The sequence below is a fragment of the Helianthus annuus genome, chromosome 16, assembly GCF_002127325.2.
Source record: "Helianthus annuus cultivar XRQ/B chromosome 16, HanXRQr2.0-SUNRISE, whole genome shotgun sequence".
NCBI lineage: Eukaryota > Viridiplantae > Streptophyta > Magnoliopsida > Asterales > Asteraceae > Helianthus > Helianthus annuus.
Window position 1 is genome coordinate 121283522 of NC_035448.2, and position 10552 is coordinate 121294073.

General features: G+C 37.4%; 2 protein-coding genes across 4 annotated transcripts; one reads left to right on the plus strand and one right to left on the minus strand.

The window, feature by feature from the left end:
* Window positions 1-712: 712 nt before the first annotated feature.
* Window positions 713-6581, plus strand: LOC110916912 (ABC transporter G family member 11). 3 transcript variants are annotated; one of them, XM_035985227.1, is made up of 9 exons: window positions 713-1116; window positions 1708-1787; window positions 2091-2555; window positions 2635-2721; window positions 2924-3040; window positions 3131-3328; window positions 3421-3507; window positions 3586-3773; window positions 6073-6581. In XM_035985227.1, exons 1-9 carry the CDS (start codon window positions 840-842, stop codon window positions 6503-6505), a joined length of 1932 nt encoding a protein of 643 aa, XP_035841120.1. In that variant the 5' UTR covers window positions 713-839; the 3' UTR covers window positions 6506-6581. The 3 variants fall into 3 exon arrangements, with proteins under 3 accessions (XP_035841120.1, XP_022017256.1, XP_035841121.1); XM_022161564.2 differs by lacking the exon at window positions 6073-6581 and having other exon boundaries at window positions 714-1116; window positions 3586-4282; XM_035985228.1 differs by lacking the exon at window positions 6073-6581 and having other exon boundaries at window positions 815-1116; window positions 1961-2555; window positions 3586-4282.
* A 1441-nt stretch (window positions 6582-8022) lies between these two features.
* On the minus strand, window positions 8023-8883 carry LOC110919562. Its single transcript, XM_022163832.1, has one exon. The coding sequence runs from the start codon at window positions 8881-8883 to the stop codon at window positions 8023-8025; it is 861 nt and encodes a 286-aa protein (XP_022019524.1).
* Between the last annotated feature and the right edge of the window lie 1669 nt (window positions 8884-10552).

The window sequence follows — 10552 nt, forward strand, 5'->3', positions numbered from 1 at the left end:
GAACTGGTGAAATTTAGGGTTATTTAAATCCAAGAACGAAAATTTTGTTTGCTCCCTTCGTTTACAGCCCGATGGAGTCCTGTTGACATTCTGACTTCCTTTGTCAACCGTGGCCTTCAATTAAAGCATATGATACCCTGTGAGCACTCGGTGACTTCCTTCAAGAGTCTGATGCTCTGCTACCAATTGTTGCCTAGAAACATTGATTATGCACACAATTGATTTATTAAACTTGAAACAACATCAATTGCATAAAGAGAATTATGATTTTAACGTAATTTGAAAGCGTTCATCCTACTTATACCCATCGAATTGTCGTATGCTAGGGTTGCATCAATTATAGGCGACTTTTTGTATACGTATACAATTGACACATCACTTGGTTACCAAGTTGTAGTTTTGACACTCTAAATCTTAAATTTTAAATACATACTAATTGTCACACTAAACGCTGTTTCTATAATTTACAATACAATATATTAAGCTTTTGTGGCTTCACTAATGATCGGGATTACATCCACATGTTAATGACTTGAATAAAGAAAAACAATCAAATGTGGTGCACGGGATATAAGGCTATGCATTTTGGCATTTCTTTGTTTAGTTTTATGATTGCAGTACATGCATTTCTCTCCACAAAAATTAAATCCACAGAATTACCATTGCCATGCTCTTGCTATATATTTAGCCCTACTCTTCTCACTATTTACAAACTATATCCATCTCTCTCTCTCTCTCTCTCTCTCTCTCTCTCTCTCACACACACACACACACACACACACACACACACACACACAATCAAACTCTTTGTATTTCTATACATTGACGTTTGATCTTTAATGGGTAGTGTAGTACACAACAATGAAATATTTCCAGAACAAGATGGAGAAGGAAAATGGGGAGTCGAAATGGTTGATAATGAGTCCCTTGTGATGAAGAAAAGAAGTGGAGCGCATTTGACATGGGAGGACCTTCGAGTTTCGGTTTCAAGCTCTAATGGAAGTTCATGTAAAACCATACTTTCTGGTGCAACTGGTTATGCTAAACCAGGAGAGATAGTGGCCATCATGGGTCCTTCTGGTTGTGGCAAGTCGACTCTCCTAGATTCTTTGGCTGGTATGTATGTAACTATCCATCTGACCCAAGCACGTTGTCGAAATTGTTTAAATCCAAATCAACAATAGGGTTATGAATTTACATTGAGATAGTTGGTAAACGGGTAACAAGCTCCGCCGATACCCTCTTTTTTTTAATAGCAAAACTAAGTCTTTTAAAAACTATCTCTATAGACCTCGGGGTCATAACATTACTATGCATGAGCAGTAAGGATAACTGATATGTGAAAAAACAACGTATAAAACAGAGATTTATATAAAATATTAAAATAAAGAAGTGTGATGGGCCTACTAACAAGCTGATATATTTAAAATTGATTCACAGTTACTTGTAAGACATATTTATAGGATACTTAACACAATCTTTGATTAGGCATTGACATACACCATGTATTCTATGCCAACAACTTACTATCCAAAGGACCCGGAACACACTTGTGACTTGACCCAGCTTTCACAACCGCTAATTATAAAGTTTAAGTTAAATTTTAGTAATATCTACCAATTAATGGTTAGGTTCTTATATTTACTTGATATTTGTCTCTACGTACAAACAACTATGGATTTAGATCTATATTGTTTACAACTTCAGGACGGTTGGCGACAAACATAAGGAGCAGCGGACACGTTTTAATAAATGGAAGGAAGCAAAGACTCACATATGGCACTATGGTATGTGTACAATTCTGTCCCGAGTCAAATTTCTTTTAATTTAGAACATTCTAGCTAGTACAAGAAAGGAACACAAGGTTGCATTTTTTCTTCAAGTGTCAGACCATTTTTTCGTCGGGTTTTTCCAAATGTTCGACAGGGGGTCTTAGTGAGTGCAACTTCTCTATCTTCAGGAATAGAGAAAATGTGTGCTCTCATCTCGCCCTCCCCAGGCTTTACCAATAACTTGCCGTGAGTGGAATCTTATTGTGTATGTTTGTTTAGAACGTGAATTTTGAGTACAACTATTTAATATTGGCATAGGCATATATGACTCAAGAACAAGTTTTAACCTGGACTTTAACGGTTAAAGAAACAGTATACTACTCAGCTGAACTACAACTGCCTAAGTCCATGCCAAGATCCCAAAAGAGGGAAAGAGCAGATAGAATTATAAGGGAGATGGGGCTCCAAGAATCCATGAACACAAGAATAGGTGGTTGGGGAATCAAAGGTCTTAGCGGTGGCCAAAAACGACGTCTAAGCATCTGCTTACAACTCCTAACGCACCCTAAACTTCTTTTGCTTGACGAGCCTACGAGTGGTCTGGACAGCGCAGCGTCATATTATGTTATGGACCGGATTGTTAAGCTCACACAACAATATGGGATGACAGTTTTAGCAGCTATCCATCAACCTAGTAGCCATGTTTTTGGGCTTTTTCATAATTTGTGTCTTCTCTCATTGGGGAGAATGATATATTTTGGTCCTACTTTTGCAGCAAATCAGGTAATTTTCATTTTCTGGTGATGACAATTTACCATTATAACAAAATCAATACGGTAACTACTTTTGTTGTTATAATCAGTTTTTTGCAGCAAATGGTTTTCCTTGTCCAGATCTACAAAATCCTGCTGATCACTTTCTCATCACTATCAACACAGACTTTGATGAGGTAGGTCACTCTTTCACATCATTAAGTAATATATTAAATTGCCAAAGACACATGGTCTTGCTGAATAATAGTTCCAATAGAAGATCATGTTTATTGTATATATTAATATTAATGTCTCTGATGTTTAAAAGGTAATTCACTGTCATCAACTTCAGCTTATTACCTTTTTGTTTAACTAACTACTCTTCTTTTCCCACTTTAGGACCATGATAGTGGACATTTAACTGTTGAGAAAGTAGTTGATGTACTTTCTGAATCCTACAAGTCATCTGATATATATATGGATGTCAAAAGTGAAATAGCTGCTACATGTGGACAGGTACTGATCTTACTATGTTATCTTATTTTAACCAAGGTCTACACAGAATACATTAGCAGAAGCAGATAATCACAATTTTGAATTTTGAAGGAAGGAGGCCTGACTGGAAAAGCAGGATTCCTGAAGGCTGGTTTCATTACGCAATGTTGGGTGCTCGTAAAAAGATCATTTATAAACATGTATCGCGATATAGGATATTATTGGTTAAGGCTTGGTATATATATTGTTTTGGGTTTTTCGGTAGGAACAGTCTTCTACAATCTTGGATATGGATTTGGCTCCTTAAACGTATGTTAATAACCTAAATATATACCCTTTTTATATTTCGCATTGTCGAATATTAAGATTTAAAAACAGTTTGCTACCGTTCACAATGACAGGGTAGGATTTCAATGCTCATGTATATCTCTTCATTCCTTACCATCATGGCTATTGGCGGCTTCCCCTCCTTCATTGAGGAATTTAAGGTTTGTTGATGGATTTCATGTGTTCTAGTCTTCTAGAAGAAAGATAATGTGCTTTTACCGAATTCTTTTTATGTGTAGGTCTTTCAATGGGAAAGATTAAATGGGCATTATGGGGTTGGATCATTTGTTATCAGCCATGCGATCTCCTCAACGCCCTACCTACTTCTCTTATCTTTTATCCCAGGAGTAATAGCTTACTCGCTTGTTGGCCTTCAGAGAGAATATGAGCAATTCACCTACTTTGCATTAGTGCTCTTCGCATCAATGTTACTCGTTGAATGCCTCATGATGATCGTAGCAACCATCGTGCCAAATTTGCTCATGGGCATTATAACCGGTGCAGGAATCCAAGGTATGATGATACTAAGTGCTGGATTTTTTAGGTTGCCAGATGATCTAGCTCCAGTGTTTTGGAAATACCCTATGTACCATGTTTCATTCCACAAGTATGCATTACAAGGATTGTACAAAAATGAGTTTCATGGTCTTATGTTTCCTGAGTATGAGGGAGGTCCTAAGGTTAATGGAGACATGTTATTGAAGGATTTATTGCAAGTGGAGATGGGATATTCTAAATGGGTGGATCTTGGAATCATTTTTGGTATGGTCCTTGTATATAGGGTAATACTCTTTTGTATTATAAAGACAACAGAGAAGGTGAAACCTATTATTAGAGCTATCTTGTTTAGTGCAACTTGATGAAACTAGAATCCATGTAGCAAGTCTCTTTTGTTTATACATATATTGTGTACATGAAGCTAGCTTGGAACTCAAAGATCAAAATAAGTGTTGTATATACCTTGCCTAAAGTCATCACTTGATACTCTAATTCCAACATTACGGTGGTTGTCATGTGACATGATCACGACAACTTTCCAAAACTGTTTGTAGAGCTTGAAACTCATGACTTGGGTCTTCTCATTTTATTGTGCACTGGCGCACACATTATCACTTAAACTTCATAGAACTTTATGTGCTTGTCAAGTGATATGATTGTGGAAACATTCCAAAGAGGAGTGTGATTTGGTAGCCTTAACCGAAGCCATTTCCTCTATCTTTTGTAATCCATATTTTGAAATCAATTGTATCACTTGGGGAATTGAAACTAAGTGATTCTTACTTGTAATTAATTATCTTTTACATTCCTTGTTTTTTTCTTTCTTGTTATAATTGTTGGCCCCAATGGATCTTTGATCTCTAGACAATCGAATAACTTGAATATATAAACTGAGAATTTGAATACGATACAATGGAATGTATTTTAGAAATGAATTCTAAGCCCTATTTATAGTTTCTAATGGGTACGAGTGAATAGACGCGTCTCTTCGTGAACGGGTGTGTCTCTAGATTGTGTGGATGAGAATGAATCTTGAAGAGGTGTGTTAATAAGCCAAAAGTCGCGTCTCCTCCTTTGTGTATGGCTACCATCGATCTAGAGTTGTGTCTCCAAGGGATCGCACCCCTTGAGGGTGGCGGTTTCCATCTTCTGTTTAGTCACAAATAGCCCCTCAACTTTGTAACCGGCAATCTTTATACTAATTACCATATAACCCATGTACTTTAAGGATGGGAATGATTAGTGGTTTCATTCACCCCCTAATCATGAACATCCTTGAGTTGTTGTAGATCTTAAACGTTGATTAATTCCACCTTCTTGAAACTCCTCGGTATCCAACACTTCACATGGAATCTTCTTATTCATCAACCTTGCTCCTCACGAACCTTGATTCACTCGAACTCGCTTCACATGAACTTACTTCACACGGATATTTTGCTTCACACTTGTCTTGACCGTACTTGATTTGTATCACACGAACCTTTTCTTGTGTAGTTGTCTGAACACGAACTCCACCGGTCTTGATTAACTTGACCACCATCATATCATATAATTTGAATCCATCTCAGAAAAATTTTAGAAAAACCGACTCACTCAGACTTCTCTTGCGGTTGTATCACACAACAAAACCTTCTTTTCACCCAGTCACAGGGTTATTTGTATGTTTCGCACACATGTCTTTTCCTTGATCTATCACAGATTTAATCTCCGTAGTATGATTGTCTCTCACAACGGGTTCTTCATACTACTTCCTTCACAGATTCTTCATTTTTACCTGATCCAATCACTAGATTGTTTTGTTGTACCTTTCACAGGTTATCTCTCTCCGCATCACACGGTTCTTCCCTTTGATCGTTTCACACGACCAAATTCCATGTTTCTACTTCTCTTCAAAGTGTGGGCACATTAGAAGTGTCGGTTCATCATCTTCTTCTGTTTCGACCAAGAGTGTCTCATTTTCTTTGGTTATCTTGGTTGGGCATTCGTATGCAAAGTGCCCAAGTTTCTCACATATATAGCAAGTGATTTTTGACTTATCTCTCATAGCCGATGTTTCTTGCTTAAATGGGAAAGATTAAATGGGCATTATGGGGTTGGATCATTTGTTATCAGCTATGCGATCTCCTCAACGCCCTACCTACTTCTCTTATCTTTTATCCCAGGAGTAATAGCATACTCGCTTAATATGAGCAATTCACCTACTTTGCATTAGTGCTCTTCGCATCAATGTTACTCGTTGAATGCCTCATGATGATCGTAGCAACCATGGTGCCAAATTTGCTCATGGGCATTATAACCGGTGCAGGAATCCAAGGTATGATGATACTAAGTGCTGGATTTTTTAGGTTGCCAGATGATCTAGCTCCAGTGTTTTGGAAATACCCTATGTACCATGTTTCATTCCACAAGTATGCATTACAAGGATTGTACAAAAATGAGTTTCATGGTCTTATGTTTCCTGAGTATGAGGGAGGTCCTAAGGTTAATGGAGACATGTTATTGAAGGATTTATTGCAAGTGGAGATGGGATATTCTAAATGGGTGGATCTTGGAATCATTTTTGGTATGGTCCTTGTATATAGGGTAATACTCTTTTGTATTATAAAGACAACAGAGAAGGTGAAACCTATTATTAGAGCTATCTTGTTTAGTGCAACTTGATGAAACTAGAATCCATGTAGCAAGTCTCTTTTGTTTATACATATATTGTGTACATGAAGCTAGCTTGGAACTCAAAGATCAAAATAAGTGTTGTATATACCTTGTCTAAAGTCATCACTTGATACTCTAATTCCAACATTACGGTGGTTGTCATGTGACATGATCACGACAACTTTCAAAAACTGTTTGTAGAGCTTGAAACTCATGACTGGGGTCTTCTCATTTTATTGTGCACTGGTTCACACATTATCACTTAAACTTCATAGAACTTTATGTGCTTGTCAAGTGATATGATTGTGGAAACATTCCAAAGAGGAGTGTGATTTGGTAGCCTTAACCGAAGCCATTTCCTCTATCTTTTGTAATCCATATTTTGAAATCAATTGTATCACTTGGGGAATTGAAACTAAGTGATTCTTACTTGTAATTAATTATCTTTTACATTCCTTGTTTTTTTCTTTCTTGTTATAATTGTTGGCCCCAATGGATCTTTGATCTCTAGACAATCGAATAACTTGAATATATAAACTGAGAATTTGAATACGATACAATGGAATGTATTTTAGAAATGAATTCTAAGCCCTATTTATAGTTTCTAATGGGTACGAGTGAATAGACGCGTCTCTTCGTGAACGGGTGTGTCTCTAGATTGTGTGGATGAGAATGAATCTTGAAGAGGTGTGTTAATAAGCCAAAAGTCGATTCTCCTCCTTTGTGTATGGCTACCATCGATCTGGAGTTGTGTCTCCAAGGGATCGCACCCCTTGAGGGTGGCGGTTTCCATCTTCTGTTTAGTCACAAATAGCCCCTCAACTTTGTAACCGCCAATCTTTATACTAATTACCATATAACCCATGTACTTTAAGGATGGGAATGATTAGTGGTTTCATTCACCCCCTAATCATGAACATCCTTGAGTTGTTGTAGATCTTAAACGTTGATTAATTCCACCTTCTTGAAACTCCTCGGTATCCAACACTTCACATGGAATCTTCTTATTCATCAACCTTGCTCCTCACGAACCTTGATTCACTCGAACTCGCTTCACATGAACTTACTTCACACGGATATTTTGCTTCACACTTGTCTTGACCGTACTTGATTTGTATCACACGAACCTTTTCTTGTGTAGTTGTCTGAACACGAACTCCACCGGTCTTGATTAACTTGACCACCATCATATCATATGATTTGAATCCATCTCATAAAAATTTTAGAAAAACCGACTCACTAGGACTTCTCTTGCGGTTGTATCACACAACAAAACCTTCTTTTCACCCAGTCACAGGGTTATTTGTATGTTTCGCACACATGTCTTTTCCTTGATCTATCACAGATTTAATCTCCTTAGTATGATTGTCTCTCACAACGGGTTCTTCATACTACTTCCTTCACAGATTCTTCATTTTTACCTGATCCAATCACTAGATTGTTTTGTTGTACCTTTCACAGGTTATCTCTCTCCGCATCACACGGTTCTTCCCTTTGATCGTTTCACACGACCAAATTCCATGTTTCTACTTCTCTTCAAAGTGTGGGCACATTAGAAGTGTCGGTTCATCATCTTCTTCTGTTTCGACCAAGAGTGTCTCATTTTCTTTGGTTATCTTGGTTGGGCATTCGTATGCAAAGTGCCCAAGTTTCTCACATATATAACAAGTGATTTTTGACTTATCTCTCATAGCCGATGTTTCTTGCTTGCTATCATCCCTTTGTGGTTTGTCGGTTTCTTCCATCTCGTAAGAGGTGTGTCCTTCACCCCTATGTTGATAATTGCTTCTCCCTTGGCCTCGTGACGGGCTGAATCTCCCTCGTCCACGATTTCCAACATGTTGTCCATGACCCGCATACAAGAGTTCTTCTAGATTGTTCACGGGGCTTTCCTTTTTCTTCAACTTTAACCTTTCTTCATACGCTTTTAATCTACCAATAGCTTCGTCTAGTGTCATTGTGTCTAGATTGAAGTATTGCTCGATCGATGCAACTATTTGAATAAATCTATCTGGCATGGCGTTTAGAAGTTTTCGTACCAGAGTAGATTGATTCAACGTCCTTCCGTACTCGCTTGCCCGTGTAACAATACTATAGATCTTTGAAGTGAACTCATCTATTGTGTCATCTTCCTTCATTTCCAATAACTCAAATTCTAACATGAGTGTATGTAAACGCGCCTTTTGCACTCGGTCTACACCAACATGTCTCGTCTTCAAATTTTCCTGAATTTCTTTTGCAGTCTTGCAATTTGCAACTTGCAATACGACATCTTCCGATATTGCTTGGAATAGATTAGAAATTGCCGACTTATCTTTCTTAACATCCGACTGTGTATTCTCTGCCGGTTCAATCGTTTCCCAAAGTCCATTTACTTCCAAAATCATTTTGATCCGAATTGCCCAAACCATGTAATTTGTCGGTTTCAGGATTGGACACTGAAATTGGGAAAGAGAACTTCCTTCCTATTGAATTACAATTTGTGGAGTCGGTCCGGTTGTTCCCGACATATCTTCTGACCAAACAATCTTCACTTTTAATAACCTTATTTTTCTTGTTTAAAAAATTTCTAACCACCAATACGAACTCCTGTACCGCTAAACTTTGACTTTCTAGAACCTTTAATTCTTAAGCCGCGTATAACTCCAACGCGTAATAACCAATCAATCTCATTCGCACTAAACCCCGGAATCAAAACCCTAGATTCCTAACCCCTGGTTTGACCCTGAACCGAAAATAAAACTAACTTGTGAATTGAGAAAGAATAATAAAACTTGATCGTGAATTCCCTACGATGCCTAGAGCCTGATGCTCTGATACCAATTGTTGGCCCTAATAGATCTTTGATCTCTAGACAATCGAATAACTTGAATATATAAACTGAGAATTTGAATACAATACAATGGAATGTATTTTACAAATGAATTCTAAGCCCTATTTATAGTTTCTAATGGGTACGAGTGAATAGACGCGTCTCTTCATGAACGGGTGTGTCTCTAGATTGTGTGGATGAGAATGAATCTTAAAGAGGTGTGTTCAAAAGCCAAAAGTCGCGTCTCCTCCTTTGTGTATGGCTGCCATCGATCTGGAGTTGTGTCTCCAAGGGATCGCAACCCTTGAGGGTGGCGGTTTCCATCTTCTATTTAGTCACAAATAGCCCCTCAACTTTGTAACCGCCAATCTTTATACTAATTACCATATAACCCATGTACTTTAAGGATGGGAATGATTAGTGGTTTCAATAAGCTTGATCTTTTCACACACATCTTTTGGGTTTAACTAGAATGACTGATTTCAATTACTGAGTCTTTGTATCCTTGGAGGATATATGGTATCTTACCAAAGCTATATTACGCGTACGATGGATGCACTTGCGCATTGTGTATATTAGTAAGTGGACGTATCATAACATTTTTACAAATTTAAAACTTAATTTTGTTTGAAAACAATCACTTTTTAACCCACCACAAAACACATTACAGCCTTCGGCTCAGCCTAGCTACAGACCGTACACATGTCGGTAGAAGCACTAAGCGAGCCTATAAAAGGAGGTTGCGGCCAGACCAGCAGAGAGATCACTAGAGGATGACATGAGAGACCAGTAGAGACACCTAAATGGTCGTTTGAGTAGAGAAGCAGCCCATTTGATTAGAGAACGTAATTAGTAGTGAAGATTGATGACACCTTAATCTTGTACATATTTCTTCATTTCCATAATGTTTATGTCTCTTTAGTTTTTTTTTTTTTTTTTCATTTCCATTACAATGCTTAGCTAGACTATCTTGGTATTGTACGTATAACTAAACATGAAACAAGGCCAAGTTTCCGCTTATGATTGACGGTTATGAACTTATGCTTGTTTTGATTATTATTATTATTATTATTATTATTATTATTATTATTATTATTATTATTATTATTATTATTATTATTAATTTGTGTTGGTTTTGTGAGTCCACGATATCAGGTGCTCAAGTGAGTGAGATATAAATCATAAGTCTAACCGATTGATTAAGTGTGCTATCTGGTAACTAAAATTGAATAAAACGTCTTAAG

Excerpts from the sequence above, each read along its gene's own strand:
- LOC110916912 (XM_035985227.1), top strand. The coding sequence starts at position 840 with ATGGGTAGTGTAGTACACAACAATGAAATATTTCCAGAACAAGATGGA. Across the intron at positions 1,788-2,090 it reads GACTCACATATGGCACTATG|GCATATATGACTCAAGAACA; the intron begins GTATGTGTACAA and ends ATATTGGCATAG. Across the intron at positions 3,774-6,072 it reads TTAGTGCTCTTCGCATCAAT|GTTACTCGTTGAATGCCTCA; the intron begins GTTACTCGTTGA and ends CTTCGCATCAAT.
- LOC110919562 (XM_022163832.1), bottom strand. The coding sequence starts at position 8,883 with ATGATTTTGGAAGTAAATGGACTTTGGGAAACGATTGAACCGGCAGAG.